This window comes from Arachis hypogaea, chromosome 17, assembly GCF_003086295.3.
Source record: "Arachis hypogaea cultivar Tifrunner chromosome 17, arahy.Tifrunner.gnm2.J5K5, whole genome shotgun sequence".
Lineage (NCBI taxonomy): Eukaryota > Viridiplantae > Streptophyta > Magnoliopsida > Fabales > Fabaceae > Arachis > Arachis hypogaea.
The window spans coordinates 122,439,017-122,458,285 of record NC_092052.1 but is presented as its reverse complement, the minus strand read 5'-3'; the positions used below and the strand labels follow the sequence as shown (position 1 = coordinate 122,458,285).

Here is a 19,269-nt window from a genome sequence, read left to right as displayed (position 1 = left end):
ATGTTGTCTGTTGCATTGAGTAGCTTTTCTGCTGGTTTTGGTTAATAAAAAGTTATTAACCTCGCTGATAATCTTCCATTTTCTGACATTCCTTCAGCATGAGAAGGCATTACATGCCCTAGCAAATGCATTATTATAGCATGAGGCACTTGCGCAGAAGAAATCAAGCGGATACTTATCCCATATCGAGAAGACAGATTGCCAGAGCAGCAGGAACAAGAAATGGCCGAAGAGGAACTTGTGCTGGTCTAAGATTTCTCTCTACATGCTGTATTTAACTATAGTAACTACAGAAGAAGCCATGTACAGTATAACTAGAAGCTTACAGGTATTCTTTTCATATATCAATTTGTGCAGCCAATTCTTGTCCACAAAATTCTTATGGGAAGTAAATAAGTAATTCTTGCATATATACTGTAAATCAATTATTTTCCCTACCATATAGTCTGTAAAGAGATGGTCATCGACATTGTATAGTGGTTTTCATATTATTTATTGCTATAAGAATTCAATGTTTTTTCACAGCTCTGAATAGGAGCATTCACGTTGCTCAACACCAAGTTGCTGAATATTTGATTGTGATCTCAAGTCCCAACTTCTGAATGGGCTTGAAAATGTCTGATATACATGTGAAATAATGTCTTCTGTTTAAGATCCAGAGACAAGTTCCTTAATAAATAGGTTACAAGACCCCACCCCCCACAATCATGTCACTCTCTTGAAACTCATGCTTTGCATATATAGAATTAGACTCTCCACCATAGAAAAAAACAACACATGAATCGTCATGTGGCTGCGTGAATTTAACAAACTTGCAGCAGGATATGTGCTACATCTGTATTTTAGTGCATAAAATTTTAATCAGGGTTGAGAATATGCGCAGCTTTCATTTATTCAAGAGGTAGAGTAATCAAGCATCATTTGCTGCTTTATGCTTCAAATTCAATATTCCACGTGCTTGATACAGCTGTATTTGTTCTGACTACGTTCTGTAGATACTTTCAAAACGCTCCTTCGAATTAAAATAATTTGGGAATGGATCTTGCTGCTCCTCCTCGTGCTAACTTCTTTGCTTTTAAAAATTGGATTGTGATGTGATAACATCAAAGAAAAGTAGAAGAAGAATTCACTTCTTTTAATTATTATTTGAAGGTTTTGTTTGTAGATAGTGTTTTCCGATAAAATTATTTATTCAAATTAGGTAACAATTGTAATCACAATCAGACAATAAAAATGTTTCTTTTGCCTAAGCTTCTTCTCTCCCTTTTTCCTTTCATTCAATCCCTTTCCTTTTTTCACCACCTTCTACCTTCAATCATAACACTAAGGCGTTATATATATCTCATCATATCTATTTTGACACTACTATATAAGAATTAAGCAGCAGCCTCTGCACATATCGATATTCTACCGTAGTTTGATATGATCAATCAAAACAATTTTACAAAGCATCTTAGAATCTATACACACAAGAGACTTACTTACATGCTAAGAGTTTCTCTTTTAAGAACACAACATGCAGTTCACGCAGAATCTCCTGGTTTTTTCGCCTATTACTTCCCCAGATTCAGACACGTGTCTAAGAATACTCTGTTCTTTAAACTACTAAAGAGAGAAACCAGCATATATAACAAGGATAATTGATAGATCAAATCAAATGAATAACTCTGCCACTCTATAACAGTGAAAAACATGCACCATTTCCATTTGCCAGTCCGTCTCCAAAGCCTCCGAGATAAGGAAAGCCCCCGAAGCTTCATCCATGGCAACCGAGTCTCCTCAGCCACTTATCAACAAATCTTGCATCCGGTCGATTGGCTCGGTGCGATCCTGCACGGCAAGCCCTTCCGAGACATCAGCGAGTGACTTGAGGTTGCACTTGATCAAAGCTTCGATAAAGTAGCAGGTCTCGTCCTCTGTGTTCCCCTCAGGCACATCCACCACAAAAGATTCAATTACCAGGGTACCTGGCCTTCCATCAATGATTTCCGGGTGGAGGGACATGATAGATGAATAGTTCTGAAAGATAAAATGTAGAGTCAGGTCAAAATTGAATTGTTGTCCTCTCTATGGTGAGCAAGGACAGAAACAGCTTAATCAGTTAGCCAAATTACTTAAAGAACAAGAGTTAACAGTAAGATAAATCAATCGATAACTGATAAAAACATGAGTATTACACTCAGTAAATTATGACTGCAATTAGTTTTAAAAAATTTTAACTTGTTTTTGCTCAGACAAGTGATTAACTCCTAAGCAATGAATTTTCATTTGTGCAAGAGAAACCAGAACCACAACCAAAGGAACGTCTCGAGAATTCCATTTACCTAAACTGAATGATACTGTTAGTACTTTCTAAAGATGACAGTTCTTTTTGGTTTCCTAAAATTTTTTGCAGGAATTCTTTGCAACTTATAGCACAATAAGTGCATAAAACATCCTTACTACTCATGTATGTTTTGCACCATAAGATCAAAACTACAAATAAAAATTGAAAAGGGATTGTTTGCATCAGAAGTGCAGTTGTGAACTTACCATAAAAATAGAAAAAAAGGAACAAATTAAAAATCAAACAAAATACTCTCACCCCCGGGGGAATATTTGTGCAGTGTTAGCAAAGTGCTGAAACTATTCAGCTTCTTACCATAACAAGCTCAGTCAACTACATAAAATGGAACACAATCTATATGCTACACTCCCAATCAACTAACTCATGAACCTTCCTACATTACAGTAAACTTACTCTCACATAAAAAAACATGGAAACATTTAGATGAATAGAAGAAGTTAATATGTTGCAAGCAAGGAGCTTGATATTGATACATAGAATTCATAGTTACATACCCTGAGTCTGTGATCACCACCAATGATCCTTACACTAAGAATATGCTGATTGTCATCAAGGATCTCCAATCTCTCAGTGCTGGTAGTGGCAGGTAGCCCTGACTTAACATCAACTTCTCTTAGACTCCCAATCTCAAGGTTCCCCCTCACCACACACCTACTCACAAATGGCTTGTACTTCTGTGGCTCATCAAACCTCCTCACCAATGACCACACCTTTAAGACAACAAAAGTAACTAAACACAATAAGTAACCAATTCCTCAATAAATCAATGCAAATACAAATACTCCTTTCATTCTATATTGACAAGTTGTTTTAGCTTTTCTGCTACTTTCACAAATTGATGTAGGGTAAGGGTGCAATTTGTATTCCAACACATTGATTTATGAATATGTCAGACAAGTCAAAATAACCTATCAATATATATAGAATTAAGGGAGTAATACATAATCATTCAATATTCACTCAACCAAAATTTCAAAACTGAAAATAACTAATTCTGTATACATAATCCAAAACTGCATATACAAACTTCTACAGCTGGATCCAATTAAGGTACTCATCAAATTATATAAAAAAACGAAACTTTATCCCAAAACAACAAAAGGGTCAACAAGAATATTTTAATTAAAACAAAAAAACAGAGAAGGAAGAAGAAGAACTAACCAAAGGAAGAGGTGCCTTGATGTGCTTAACAAGCGCAGAAGAACACTGATTCTGGCGAGGCTCTTGCGTGTGGTGTCTCCTTAAATACTCCATCTCCATGTTACTGAAAGCTCCATCGCCGTTCCCCTTCTTCATCATCATCAAGCTAAAAACGCCACCGTTTTCAAGCGCCAATTCGCAGCTTCTTCAATAGAGGGAAAAAAAATCTGCTGCCGCCGCCACCGAGCTCCGGTGGCCTTCCGGCGAGGCTCTCCGGCGGAAGGTTCGAGAAAGCAAAAAGAGAGGGAGGAGGAAATTGATTTTGAGAGCGGTGTGTGAAAGTGAAATGAAATGCAGCATCAACAAACTACCTCTTTCTATTTTATCTTTTTCCTTCTCTCTATAAATATAATTATCCCAAATTAAGTAAATTTATAAGGGTTTTTATTAATTAATTAGAGAAAAGTGGGGTTTTTTATTAGTGGCAAGTATTTTTCGTTGGAAATGTGGACTTACTTAGAAGGGATTATTACAGAACCGCCATTGACGGCAATGGCGTGTTTTGTCCTTTTTTTATTTTGTTGTTTTCTGTGTTTTATTGTGATGACTGATATGCCCTTGGATTTTCCCTTCTATTTACGGAAATGGGAGTTTCTTTTGATGAGATTGCCTTGGGAATTGGGGCAGCAACTTGCAAACTTTGCATTTAAAAGGCTAAACAAGTTTTGCATCTTATAAATCCCGGATCAATATTTTTAGTATAAAAATTAAAAAAAGAGAGTTAATTACTATTCAATCGACAAGGATGTGTATTAAAATTAACTATTAAAATTAATTATTATATAAAATATATATTAAAAATAAATTAAATTATACTTATTTTTATATATAAATATATAATATTTGGTGTTTAGTGTGTATAATATTTTTAGTTTAAATATAAAATAAAAATAAAAATAAAGTTTAAATGCCAGAGCCAATTATATAAAGAATTTAATTTTTATGTATTATCAATGTAAAAAAATTTTAGATAAATAATTAGTCGTATAATATCATATTAGTAAAATAATTAATTTTTTATATTATTAAAAATAATTAATTTTAAATTTATAATTTAAAAATTTATTTAAACGTATTAATTTAATTATATAATTGTATAAATACTTTTTTTTATTATCAATATATCAAAGTTGAACTCTTGCGCACACATAATTTATGAATTTGAATATTGTTTTAGTCTAACTTTTTAATAAATAAGAAGATAAACTTCATTATCTTACATAATGGTGAATTACTAATAGCTAAACTGAAATGATTCTTAGTTGAAGTTAATAACAATTTTGAGAAAAGAATGAAGCTATATGCCAAAATTCAAGATGCTATGAATTAAAAAATTTTATATCATCAATGTATTTAGGTTAAACCGAAATTCGGATATTTTTTAAAAATTTAGCTAATATATATATTTTTTTTTCTAAGAGTACATGATAATATTATTAATTAAAAAAGTTTTTGTAAAAAATATATAAAATTTAAATTTTAATATATTTGTTGTATATTTATTAAAAATAAATTATTTAAATTTTTTATTACTAATAATATTAACTTGTGCTGGTAAGTGGTAAGACATATATTAACTAAATTATATTTTTAAATTCAAAAAATATATTTATATATATTTATTATGTTACTTAAAGCACTGGCAGGACCGCGTTGGATCCAAAGAAAAAGGGTAATAAAGTTGCGCATTCACAAAATGCTTGCTGGTATTAAATGGCTTCACACCATAAAAGTTTTAGGGATCTATGAAGTTTCATTTCCTTTTCTAAGGTAACATGTTCTCTTTGGTATGTGAATCAATCTCACCTTATACTTAAGGATATAGTACGAATATCCATTTCTCATCGTGCAGCAGGGTAAAATTGGAATTTACAATTTTTTTTCTGACAAAATAATTGTCAATTTTTATTTTTGATCTTAAATTCACAATAATATTTATTTAGATTGTGAGTTAATAGGAATGTTAATCCTAAATATAAAACCGTCTAATTTAAGATGCAGAAATCGAATTTTTTTAAAAAAAAATTAAAATTTTAAAGTATAAAAATCACATTTTTTTAATTTAATTTCTCTGATAATTTTTAAAAATATTAAAAATTATAATATTTCACTCCCATAAAAAAAATTAACCTCTTCTATTAAGAAGCAAGCTAGTTGCCTATCTCTCTAATTAGTGTTAATATTTTTTTGGTGACTCTAGTTAGTGTTAATATATCGCAATTTCCTAACAACCATGACAATAATAATAAATAATTAATCTTACGAGGTCAACCGTTCATTTTAGCGAAGCACATTTCCCGAGAAATATATTAAACTATAGATATAGATATAGATATAGATATAGATATAGATATAGATATAGATACATACATGGACATGAGGGTCTAGTTTTCATCATATCTAAATATCTGTGGTTTGGGTTTTATGTGCTCATATTGTTAAACTTAAACCCTTGAAATGTTATGATAACTAAATTACGAAAAGAATTTACAAGTACCAAAACAAAATCTTGCCATATAAAAGAATTAGACAAACTTATTACAAGTCCTAAACTATTTTTGGCCAACTTTTGTCAGGATTAATGGGTGAGATTGATCCGTTTATGATAGTGTTTAATTTGAGAGAAAGTGTGAGATCGTCATTGACATTAAATAAAACGTCAAAGCTGGACCAAGTTGAATTTTGTGGACAGATCTTAAAGAAAAGGGTTGCAATCAAATAAATGAGCACCTCTTTTCAATTTGATTGGTTCAATATGAGCTGCCAAAGTCGGCACCAGATTTTATATCCCTTTTCTCTACTTCTCAAATCCTACAAGTGGATCTCACTATAATTGTCCCGGTTAATTAATACGACTATACTACGACGTATACACAAAAATTAGTCTTTAAAATTAGTAATTAGTATAAAATATATGTTAAAATATAAATATATATTATATGTTTATACACTAATATATTAGTAACTAATTTTAGTAGTTAATTTTAGTATACAAATAGTATTTATACAATTTTGTTAACAAATAGTTGTAGTATTGAAAAGTAGAAATAATAAAATATGAGAAGGATCTTAGGATTTGGAACAAAGAAGAGTATTAACGACTGAAGTTTAAATTTTTTTCCATCTTTGTTGACAATTTACCAGAAGATATATCAAAGAGAGAATTTTTTAGCCTGTTTAAATGGGCAGACAAAATCATAGACATATACCTATCGTGGAAGAACAAAAAAGGCCAGATCTACCTATTTGCATTTATACGGTACACTACAAAAGATGGAGCAATGAAGGCTGTTGCCGATATGAAAGGTATGATGCTGCGTAGAAAGAGGCTTTTTATAGCAGAAGCGAAGTATAGAAGGGGAACTGTTATTCGAACTACGATAGGTAAGGAAGAAACAGAGATAACAAGAAATGATGGTGGAGCAAACGCGAAACAGACAAGGAGTAGAAGAGTAGTTGAAGAGAAAGTGATAAAATAGCAGAGTGTTGTACCCATTAAAGAGCCGTATAAGAATGGGTGGACAAAGAAGTTAGAAGTACCGATAGCGAATGAGAACGTTGCTTGGCTGAAAAGAAGTATTGTTGGAGGCACGAAGTCGGTGATCGATTTTCAGGCACTGCATCATAAGATTCATAGAAATTGGCCAGGCGTAACACAAGTGCGGGAGTTAGGAGCATATAAGGCAATGTTAACGTTTGATTCTATGATAAGTGCTGAGGAAGCTTACACCTTTAGGATGAACGACCTTTTAAAAATGTTCTATATGGTATAGAGATGGGACGAGAATGAGAAAAGTGAATCAAGAAGAGTCTGGTTAGAATGTTATGGAGTTCCAATACATGTATGGTCAACTGAGACTTTTCGAAAGATAGAGGATCAATGGGGTGAGGTGGTTAAGTGTGACAAACTCACGGAATCATGTGCATCTTTCAGTGATGGTCATATTCTGATTAATACGTATTGTTTTGATAGAATTAATGAGTGGATTCACATTACAGTAGGTGCAAGCGGGTTTGACGTTCTCGTAAGAGAGGTGGATGAAGAGGTGTACTGTGAAGAATAAGTTCGTGAATTAACGACTACGGAAGGGGACTGGCAAAGAGTTACTAGAGATGAGATGCGGTACGGGAGTGCTAGTGGCACACTAAACAATGGTGGCGAATTGCTGGCGGGGGGATGGGATGAGGCGACGCTGTTGATGATGGAGGAACGGAGGGAGGAAGAACACAACAAGGACATAAGGGTAATTTCCTGTGTTGATTTGAACGAATGGAATCATATTAACTCAACGTATTATTCCGAGATTAAAAATCACGCAGGCGTTAAGGATTACAGGATCCTCAAGGATCATTTGAAATTAATCAGGAGGAAGATTCGGCAAAAACTGAGTTCTATAATTATGCCATGTGCTTTGCCAAACCCACATGTGCACATGGAGGAGCTGAACTTGGGCTAGGGGCAAATAGGCCCAACAATTGGGGACCCAAACAGCATGATTGTTGCAAGGAGATGGCCCATGCTAGCAAGCCTTACAGCGTGCTCCCAAACCGGGTTGTGGGTGACTCGACTACTCTGCTGACCCGGCATGAAAGGAACGGGATCCACAATGAGGTAACGCAGCATGTGACTGAGATTGACGATGGCATAGGGGCTTGGAGGCGCAACCGTACGACAGACGGGAGTGGTAACCCTAACGAGATAGAGGGGGTCGCACAGGCCGCTGTGACTACAGGGCACGATGGAGAGACGAGCGAGAAGGTGGAAGCAACCGACGGTCGGATAGAACGGCGGCCGACAGATCTAACGGACAGCACCACAAATCCAAGAGCTCCTCACTTGAACGTCCAACGTCCGGCGGAGATGAGAACTGTGCGAGCTGAGGGGTGGAGAATGCTGGTGTTGAGAGTGGATATGGCACGAAAAATTCAACAAAATCTGCACAGAAGGGGCAAGAGGTGCCTAGTGCTGCACCTGTTTTGCGACAGAAAGAGGAGGAAGGTTTGGAGGAGGATGGGGAAGATGCTCAGGGTCGTGAACAAGAGGAAGAATGGGAGAGCAACGCAGAAGATGAAACTGACTATGAAGCTGGCTTAGATGGAGGTAGTAGGTTCCACAGGAAAACTCAACGGTAGAGTTGGCAAGATGAAATGGCAGAGAACAAAGAGGCATGGAAGTTAGCGGAGGAGTCCGGTGCCCAGTGCAATGACGAGGAGAACATCATGGCTATTTTACAGGAGCAAAATGAAGCAATTGCTTTGAAGTAGAGGCAGGCAAAGCAGAAAGAAAAAATTCAAAGGAGTTGGCCAAAAAATCGTAAACAGGTCTGTAATAAACTTGTTAAATGATTCTAAGCTGTTGGAATATTAGGGGACTAAGAGGTGTGATAAACCCATATTTTATGATATATTTTGTGCTTAGTTTGAGTGATTTATTCAATCTTTCACCCACTTATTCATATTAATTGCATGGTTTTACTTTCCCTTCCTTATTATGTGATGTATGTGAAAAACATGTTTCCTATGCTTTAAAATTAATTATTTTAATTAACTTTATTTTCATTCGATGCCATGATTAGTGTGTTGAGTAGTTTCAGATCTTCTAAGGCAGGAATGACTCAAAGGATGGAAAGGAAACATACAAAAATGGAAGGAAAGCATAAAACGGAGTTTTTGGAGAAACTGGCATCCACGCGATCACATGGACGGCGCGGTCGCATGCCAAGCGCAAAGAAGCAGCGACGCGGCCGCATGACTGACGCGACTGCGCGCCTTAAGCAGAACACATATGACGCGGTCGCATGACTGACGCGACCGTGTGACAAGGAAAACTCCGAATGACGCGAGCGCGTGACCCACGCGGACGCATGACAGAGGCCACGCACCAGAAATTGCAGAAAATGCTCCCAGCAAATTCTGAAGTCCTTTTTGGCCCAAATCCAAGTCCAGAAGGCATAGACCAGAGGTTATGAAGTGGGAGAATGCATCCATTCAAGGGGAATCTCCACTTTAGTTAGTTTTCATGATTTAGATTTAGTTTTGAGAGGGAGATTCTCTCCTCTCTCTTAGGATTAGGATTTAGGATTTCTCTTAGTTTTAGGAGTAACTCTCGATCCCAGGTTCAATGTTCTTTTGCTTTATATTTATCTCTTACTTTCAGATACTTTAATGCTTATATTAGTTATGTTGCCTATTTGGCTTATGAATTCTTCCATGTTATAGATTACATCTTTGAATTAATGTTATTTGAGGTATTTCAGTTTAATATTGCTTTCTTTTATTTAAATTATTGTTATTCCCATCTGAAGGCATTTTTATTCCAGTAGATTTACTTTTCTCCTTTTGGTCTTGGTTAAGAAATCAGTAACTCAGGAGTTATCAAACTCAAACATGAATGATAATTGTTATCTTTGTTAATTAAACTGAACTTCAATAATCCCAATATTTTCTTAGAAAATAAATAGGATTCGAAGATCAAACCAATTAATCCCTTGACCTTCCTTTATCTTAGTAAAGGTTAACAAAGTGGAATTAAGATTCAATTCTCATCATCATTGATAAGGATAGCTAGGATAGGACCTCTAATTTCTTATACCTTGCCAAAAGTTTATTTTCAGTCATTTATTTATTTTACTTGCCATTTAAATTACTTATTCTTCATTTACTTTAATTGCTGATTAAACTATTCACTCCTCATTCTCAAAACCCCAATTTACAATCTCTATAACCAATAATAAGAACATACTTCCCTGCAGTTCCTTGAGAAGACGACCCGAGATTCGAATACTTCGGTTATCAATTTATTTAGGGGTTTGTTACTTGTGACAACCAAAACGTTTGTACGAAGGGATTTCTGTTGGTTTAGAGACTATATCTACAACGCGACTGTTTTTATAAAATTCTTTACTGGCAAAAATTCCAACGTCAAGGTGTTGGAAAGTTTTGTATGATAAAGAATTTTAAAAGTAAATTTAAGTTGGACATGTTGGGTTTGTTAGAGACAAAAAAGGAGGTGGTGTCTAAGTTCGATGTAATACACATTTAGGGAAGTGACAGAGCTAGATGGGAGTTTGTAAGCTCTGTTGGGGCTTCTAGAGGGTTGTTGTTAATATGGAATGAATCAATTTTTAAATTGACTAATTGTTATAAAGGGAATAGGTGGTTGTGTATAGAAGGGGTGGTAGCTAAGGATAATTTTTATTGTGCTATCTGTTTGGTGTATGGACCACATGTGAGGGCTGAGAAGATTTCTATGTAGGAAGAGTTAAGTTATCTTGCAGGGTTGTGTCAGGTAACGTTTTTTTTTTTTTGGGAAATTTCAATGAAATATTGCATTTGGAAGAAAGAAAATGAGTAAATAGTTTGTCAACGTCTGTTGATGACTTCAGAAGATGAATAAATGATTCAGAGTTAGTTGATTTGGCGCTTAATGATCGCAAATACACATGGTTTAGAGGACAATCGTGCAGTCGTATTGACAGGACCTTTGTTAGTGTGGGTTGGCTTGATATGTACCCAGAGACGCGATTGAGGGGAGGACCAAGAGGGTTATCAGATCACTGCCCTTTGATAGTGGAGGACAGAAAAAACTATGAAGGCCCTAGACTGTTCCGTAGCTTGGACTCGTGGTTCACACATGAAGAGTTTTTGAGAATGGTGAAGGAAGAGTGGAGGAAATTAGGAGATGGACAGTTGTTAGAAAAGATAAAAGTGTTATCAATATCGCTGGGTAGATGGCATAAGCAGCATTTCGAGGATATCACTGAAAAGATAAAGAAGTTTGAAGAAGAGATAAAGAACGTGGATGATATGGTCAGCAATGGATGTTATGATGGTACAATGGAGGCAAGGAGAAGGGCGTTAGTGAGGTGCTATGAGAAGTGGTATGTTAGGCAGTATATTCACTGTAAGTAAATGTCTAGATCTCGGCATGCCGAGGAGATGGATAGGAATACAAGGTATTTTCACAATATTGCTTCAGCGAGAAGAAAACAGGATTGAGTCATTGGTGAGTAATGGGAGACAAGTGCAGAATCTGGCAAGAATAAAAGTTGCAATTGGAGATTTTTATAAAAGTCTGTACCACCAAGAAGTAGTTCCAAGTTTGAGCTTTAGAGATGGTTTAGTTAATCGATTAGAAAGGGAAGAAGCTGAAGCCCTTGAGGTGATGCCATTAGTAAAGGAAGTGAAAGAGGCAGTTTGGGATTGTGAATCATCTAAGGCTCCAGGATGTGAAGGGTACAACATGAACTTCATAAAAAAGTGTTGGCAAGAGATTGGAACGGAATTCACTGCTGCTGTGTTGAATTTCCAGCAGAGTCTGATGTTACGTGGGTAGTGTTGGCTCCGAAATTTGTTGGGGCTAAGGAGATAAAAGACCTCAGGCCTATCAACATGGTTGGATGCGTCTATAAAGTTATATCTAAGTTGTTGACAAGAAGAATGAGGACTGTAATGCCAGGACTAGTTGAAGAATCACAGAGTGCCTTTGTGAAGGGAAGAAAGATATATGATAGAGCTTTAATCGCATGTGAAACTGTGCATTGGTTGAAACTAAAGAAGAATATGTCAACAATAATCAAACTGGATTTCCAAAAGGCATATGATAGAGTTAAATGGTGCTTTGTTGATAATGTGTTAGATAAAATGGGTTTCGGGAGTACATAGAGGGCATGGATCAGAGAGTATGTTACATCGGCATCTATCTCTATTATGATTAATGGGTCACCAACGAAACCGTTATAGATGGAGAGGGGGCTTCGACAGGGCAATCCATTATCGCTATTTTTTTTGTATTGGTGGTGGATGTGCTTAACAGGATGATCGGGGAAGCGGTAAGAAACAAGAGAATCTCTCCGCTGTTAGTCGGTAGGGATAATATAGAGTTATCACATTTACAGTTTGCTGATGACACTATATTGTTCTGTCCGCCTGAAAAGAAGACAGTGAAAAATTATCAGAGACTTTTGAGGTGCTTTGAAATAATGTCTAGGTTGAGTATAAATTTTGACAAATCCAATTTGATCCTAGTGAATTACAGTCAGAAGTGGGTGAATCGAATGTGCCTTCTACTTGGATGCCAGTAGACAGCTCTACCGGTGAGGTACCTTGGAATTATCCTTGGAGCAAATCCCCGGTTAATAAAAACTTGGAAGCCAGTTTTTGATAAGGTGGAAGAAAAGTTTAGCTTGTGGAAATCAAAGGTCCTTAGTAAGGCCAGAAAGCTAGTACTCATAAAGTCAATAATAAACAGCCTACCTATTTATTACTCACTACAAGAAAAATACCCATTCAGCCACACTTTTTTTAAGCTACATTTGAAAAGCGTAGCCTATTCTATGAATAGGCTACGCTTTTCTCCATGTTGCCTTTTTATAAGAGAAAAGGATACACAACTGTGGCATCATTTAAAAAGTGTAGCCTTAGGTATTTTAGAAATCACTTATAAAGCGTAGCCATAGGTTGATATCTATAGGTTCACTTTTCGTATCAAAGAGGACGCTTTTAAAGGGTAGCCTATTTATTAAGTTTTGGGTGCATTTTAAAAGTGATGCCTAATGTATCTAGAGCCAAAAATTTGCCACTGAGTGAATTTTTTCCCTCTTAATTTTTTCCTGGCGTAAGGACGCACACTCAACTCACACTTGGTGAAAATTTTCCTTCCAAGAGAAGAAAACTCTTTCACCTTTCACCTTTCACCTTTCAAAGAAGAAAACCAAGAGTGACCGGTGTTTTCACTACTTCTTCTGTTTGCAGTGGTCTCGAATGAAGGGTTATTTTCTTCTTCCTTACGTTTGCTTTCCTCAGTGAAGGGTTCAGAGAAGAAAACCCTCAGCTCAAACTCAGCTCACACTCAGAGAAGAAAACCATCAGCTCACACTCAGCTCGTCATCACCCTTTCACCTTTCAGAGAAGAAAACCCTCCAAGAGTCACCATTCACCGCGCGAAGAAAACCCTTTCAGAAAACCCTTCTGCATCCCGCGAATCGAAAACCCTCACCATCGCGAAGATCGAACCCCAGTCACCACTCACCGCCACACACCACTCACCACTAACCACTAACCGTCGCTCCTCTTCGCCCTCCTGCACTGATCGTTGCGCGCCGCCCACACCATCGTCGATCTCTGCGCTTCTCGTCGTCCTCTCTGTGCTCACGTCGTCGATTAGGTATGTATTAATTTTCATTTGATTCTGAAATTTAGGGGGTTTAGGGTTCCGATTTTAGTAACCGGTTTCTGCTCTGTAATCACAAACACAACAACTATGGTCTTGTTTATTTCTTGTATTTCAATTAGAATGTTAAAATTTGAGAGTAACGCATGAGCCAGATACGCCATTTTTGAGTTGAAATCATATTTGGTTTGGGTGACATTTTAAGATGTTTATTTATTTTTCAGGTGACATTTGTACTGAACTGTATTTAGTTAATTAGATTCGAGTAATTTGTTTGGTGTTTTGTTCACAGCATCTGAGGCCAAGACATTCTTTTTTACCATTTGATCACGAAAATCTTCCAAACACTTGAATAGTTTTGATTCCATCCAATACCCAATTCTGTGTTTAGGGTAATCAACGGTGCTGGAGGATTGCTTCTAAATTTATGAATTTAATTAATTTGTTACAAAATTAAATGGTTTGTTGAAGAAAAAGTTTATTTGTCCCATCATGGTTTGGATTTGTGGTTGCAATTCTAGCTGCAGTAAAATTTGCAGTTGATGCTGCTGTAATTGTTGTAAAGGGCTATAAAATTGTAACATCAGTGCCCGTAATCTTGGTTGCAGAGTTTGAAAAAAAGGTTCTGTTTGCTTTACGTTCTTAATTCTTATGGCCAATTTTGACCTTTCAAGAAAGCCGGAGATGTTTGCCGGACTGCAGTTCACCAGCTCTCCGGTCACCAGGTCTCTCTCTCTATCTCTCTTGCTATTTATGTTCTCGCGTCCTGTTTGACTTCAAAAATCTGTGATTGGGGTTTCTATTTGAATTTGATTTGGGATTCAACTCTTATGATTAGAATTTATTGCTGATGATTAAGGTTCTAGTTTTAATTGATTGCCTATTCAGCTGCTGTGTTTAGGAAAGGCGAAGGGATGAGTTTACAAGAATGAGATTGCAGCTTAGAATTCCTGCAATTGAAAGGGTTTTTTTTACATGTGAAGATTCTGTACAGTATTTTGAAAATGGATTTCATATTCTTAAAGGTGAGTAGTATCTAAACATTTTCTTCTAAATTTAATGAACCTACTTTACATTTACTCCATCTTTCTCTTTATGCTGCTCATTTTTACTTAGATTTGGCAAATTAAATGTGCTGCAGTTCTTTCCAACTGCTGAGGAGTCAATGGATTACTATAATGAAAAATGATGTGTTGATGGAAAAGGACTTGTTCTGCCCAGTCAGATTGTAAGGTCAGCTTTGCTATGTGCTAGTTCGGCCGAAAATTGGGGATTCTGGAGTATTACACTCTTGCTTCTTCTTGTTTTATGTCTTACCTCTTACTTTATCTTTTGTTTAGAGGTATGTCAAATATTATATATGGAGGGACCAAATCCAGTTTCAAGTGCACAAGGAAGCACGTCAGAAAATTCAGGTTTGTTCTTATCTTCAGTTGCTGGCTCAGTTCATTAGGAATCTTTTGCATCCCAACAGAGATTAGCAGGCCATAATTTTTTTCTTGATTAATTTTTTCCTTTGATTTTTCATTCATTTTTTTCTTCTCTTCTTAATTTCCATTTCTACTGATGTTCTTATGCGTTACAACAATTTTTTGCTATTTCAATTTATTGCAATTTCTGTCCAAAAATTAAAAGAACTTTTGTTATTTGTTCTTATCATAAGTTGACCCCTTTATTGTATAATAGGACATGGTTTGCCTGTTCTAAATAAAGAAGGTAATCTGGCATCTCTAGATACTGATGAAGGAGGTTGGGTCTTCGATTCTTCATCTTCTGAGGTACAAATGTTACATCGAGTTATCCTATATTCCTTGTATCTACTGGTTTTGTGGAGTATTTAGTGGAATTGATTTTAGAAAATGATATTGAATTGGTAAATAATTCTGGTATGACAGTGTTACAATACGCTGCTTATAGTTGGGATGAGAATATTAACATCAAGATTGCAAAATGTTGTGTTTGTAATTGAGAGGGAGTGAACTTTTCAATTATGATTTCTTTTGTATATAATAGGTTCAATATCCTGGAGTTCAGCATATCATAATGATAGATATCCATAACTTGCAAGCATTTGCTTTGTACATGCAAAAGGCAGATATCAAATTTGATCTATGTTCAATAACAACAGAAATGGAAACATAGGTGAACTTTCTTTTCTGATTATATTGACACTTTGTTGGTTCACACCTCATATATATTCCACACTTCCACAAAATCCTACATTTTATCTTAGAATATTATAAAATTTCATTCGAGAGGTTGATTTAACTGGAAATTATCTATGGCAAGTTTATCTTTAACTTGGATACTCCTTGGTCATTCAGATTTCTTCAAGGACTTGAAACAGATTCAGCAATTGTGAAAAAAATCAGACAAGCGATTGACAACCAAACTGAAGTTACTGTACAACTCATTAATTATACAAAGACCGGTAAGTAAGTCTAATGTTTCTGCACAGAAAACTAATTTAATAGGCAAAGTTAATATAAAATGATAGGAAATGTTAGCAATTTTTTCCCTTATTAGCACTATTTAGTTCATTAAAAGGAAACAAAATACTATGAAGCTCGGTAGTGCTGTAGTTATTATTCCTATTATCTTTAACCTACAAAAAGATGTTGCTTTGTTATCACAACATTTTGTACTGTCCTGAATGGAGGAGGAGGAGCTATTTCAGTAGCTCTTGTCTTGAATCAAAATGCTGCCAAGGTAGCTGCGGCTTCGGAAACTGCTGCATTCTCCCAAAATCCTGCACTTGTTCTTGCTCCAGTTATCCCAAGGTATGCCTTTGTTGTTGTTGTACAAAGTCCTTTTGGAGAAGTATTTTCTGATGTTTCTGATGTTAGTATTTCAAATGCCATCTAAATAATACAGTGTCCAAGGCAATGAAAAGAGCTAACTTCTTTTTCATGTGATTGGTTATTTGGATATTATGGGCTTGATTGTGTAAATGTGTAACTATGATGACAGGGTGAAGTGGATGCTGTTTTTGTTCATGCTATACTAGCAGTGTGAAACTTGCAGTGTGTCTAGTGATTCTTTGATAGTGCTAGTTCAGTTGGATTTTTCATTTCTTCTTGCACTGGGATTTCCCTATAAGCCACATGGTTTACTGTTGCATTTGTCAGTTTGTTTTACACTTTGTCTACTTACTTTATATATTCTTTCCCATTTACTGGAATTTTGGTTTGTTTGATTTTCTGGATAGATGTACCGATAATTCACCCTGTTTGCATATTTGTGTTTTGCAGAGTCAACTGAAGGCTAAGTGGGAAGAGTAGAAGAAATTGCTTGAGAAGGCAAGAAATGACGCTGAGAAGAAATATGATGAAATAAATGAGCAGGTTTTCTTTTCACCCGTTTAGTTTGACTGATGCCTTATTCAGTTATCCTTCAGTGTTCTTGTTGAATTATTGTGTCCTAACTTGCTCTTATTGTCTAGTATTAAACTGTTGTCTACCCAACACATTAAAAAATTGTGGTCTATTGATGTGTATATGAGGAATTCATTATTTACAGGACTGTTAATTTATTTGGTATCTTTGGTGAGTGTTGGTTGCAGTTTGCAACCTAAGATCAGTTACAGTTAGCAAGTCTAGTTAATCACTGTCAATGTGCAGTCTGTGCCACTGTCGGTGATTGAATGACCTCTTCCTCCTAACTCTGTATTTTCTCTTTATCTTCAACTCAAAATATAAAAGAAATAATGGGTCACATTGTAATGCAATTTAAACAGCATGTCCATAAACTGTATTTGATAGTAGGCAGTAACACTGTTTCTTCCTTATGGCAAGCCCACATAGTGTGAACTGTTTTTATTATTTATATTTTATTGCATTGGTTTCTTTCAAATTACTTGTGTGATTGATGTCATCAACCTCCTTCAGAATAAAATACTTCATAGCCATCTTGAAGCTTTGCATATTCGGAAGGCAAAGAAGGAGCACAATGCTGCTGGTATATTATTTGGAAGTAGTAGTGCAGATACATTTGGTGATGCTGGTCTTCAAACTGTGATGACTTGTCTCCGGAATTCAAAAGAAATTGTAAATACTTTTCATGTTCTGCAAATTTGTTTCGCTTGTATATTTGTATATTCATTTTAAGTTCTCTACTTTCACAGTCAGAAACAGAAGTGTCAGCTTTGATATTAGTAGTAGTAAATTTTAAGTGATATTATGGTTATTTTGATATTATTTAAAGAAATTATTTAGTATAATTATGTATTTATTTTTATTTTATAATATTCAACTCATTTAAATAAAAATGCAGAATTATTATACATGTAATCATATTAACTATTATGTTGCATTGATAATTATTAGATAATTATATATATATATATATATATATATATATATATATATATATATATATATATATATATATATATATATATATATATATATATATATATATAGAAAAAAAATAAGACCTAAGGCTACACTTATATACAGTAGCTATATTATACAAAAAAAAAAAATCGAGACCTAAGGCTACACTTATATACAGTAGCTATAGTATATATATATAAAAAAAGAGGGACCTAAGGCTACGCTTATAAAAAGTAGCCATGGTATACAATGTGGCTATGTTTTACAAGTGATGCAGTAGCGTTAAAAAGCGTAGCCTATTCTGGAAGAATGAAAGCTGAAAAGCGTAGCCTTTGGTCCTGGACAGCATCACTTGAAAAGCGTAGCCTATTCCTAAACGCCAAAAGCGTAGCCCTTGGTGCAGAAAAGCGTAGCCTTTGAGAATAGGCAACGGCCGAATAGGAATCACCCCAAAAAGCGTAGCCATAGCCCAAAAAGCGTAGCCGTAGCCTAAGGCATCATTTTTTTCACTTTTGGCTACACTTTTCAAGTGTACCTGAATGGGTGTTTTTCTTGTAGTGACTTGAGCTTGCATAAGATGCCAAATGCGGTTGCACAACGCATAATCTCTTTGCAGAGCAGATTCTTTTGGGGAAGGAAGATGGCCAACCTGGCATAGCTCTTGTTAAGTGGGAGATGGTTCAGGCACCGAAAAAGTTAGGAGGACTGGGGTGGAAGATATGGTGGTTTGTAATGCTACGTTACTGTTTAAATGGTGGTGGCGTTTCTCAAAGGAAGACTGCCCGTTATGGAAGAAAATTGTGTGCTCCTACAACAACTTAAATTCTGATAAGCTGCTATCAATTCAGACTCTACCAGTGAGAAGAGGCCTGTGGAGAGACATATGTCAATTGCGAATAAAGAACCAATAGGTCCAACAGAAGATGATTGATGGTCTGGCTATGGAGGTAGGGGATGGTAGATCTACAAGATTTCGGGAGGATACTTGGCTCCAATCGGGAAAGCTGAAAGACTCCTATCCGAGACTCTTCTTGATTTCAAACCAAAAAGGATCAATAATTGGGGATTATTGTTTTTGGGATGGGATAGAGTAGGTTTAAAACTTCCAATGGAGGAGGAAACTCCGCCAGTGGGAGGTTGACACATTGGATCAGATGCTTCATGTCTTGCAATCTGTTAGATTAATAGCAGATGTGCAAGATAAGTGGTGTGCAAAT

General features: G+C 35.7%; 1 protein-coding gene and 2 long non-coding RNA genes across 3 annotated transcripts; 2 read left to right on the top strand and 1 right to left on the bottom strand.

The window, feature by feature from the left end:
• Positions 1-1,370: 1,370 nt before the first annotated feature.
• Positions 1,371-3,982, bottom strand: LOC112764401 (abscisic acid receptor PYL8). The gene is made up of 3 exons (XM_025809971.3): positions 3,509-3,982; positions 2,842-3,057; positions 1,371-2,019 (listed from the first exon to the last, which is right to left on the bottom strand). The coding sequence occupies exons 1-3, from the start codon at positions 3,647-3,649 to the stop codon at positions 1,780-1,782; spliced, it is 597 nt and encodes a 198-aa protein (XP_025665756.1). The 5' UTR covers positions 3,650-3,982; the 3' UTR covers positions 1,371-1,779.
• A 10,644-nt stretch (positions 3,983-14,626) lies between these two features.
• LOC112766505 (uncharacterized) lies at positions 14,627-15,497 on the top strand. Its single transcript, XR_003184403.3, has 3 exons — positions 14,627-14,743; positions 14,860-14,951; positions 15,059-15,497. It is a non-coding gene; the product is annotated as an uncharacterized lncRNA (long non-coding RNA).
• Positions 15,498-16,345: 848 nt separating this feature from the next.
• LOC114925717 (uncharacterized) lies at positions 16,346-17,846 on the top strand. Its single transcript, XR_003815310.2, has 3 exons — positions 16,346-16,498; positions 16,970-17,062; positions 17,606-17,846. It is a non-coding gene; the product is annotated as an uncharacterized lncRNA (long non-coding RNA).
• The last annotated feature ends 1,423 nt before the right edge of the window (positions 17,847-19,269 follow it).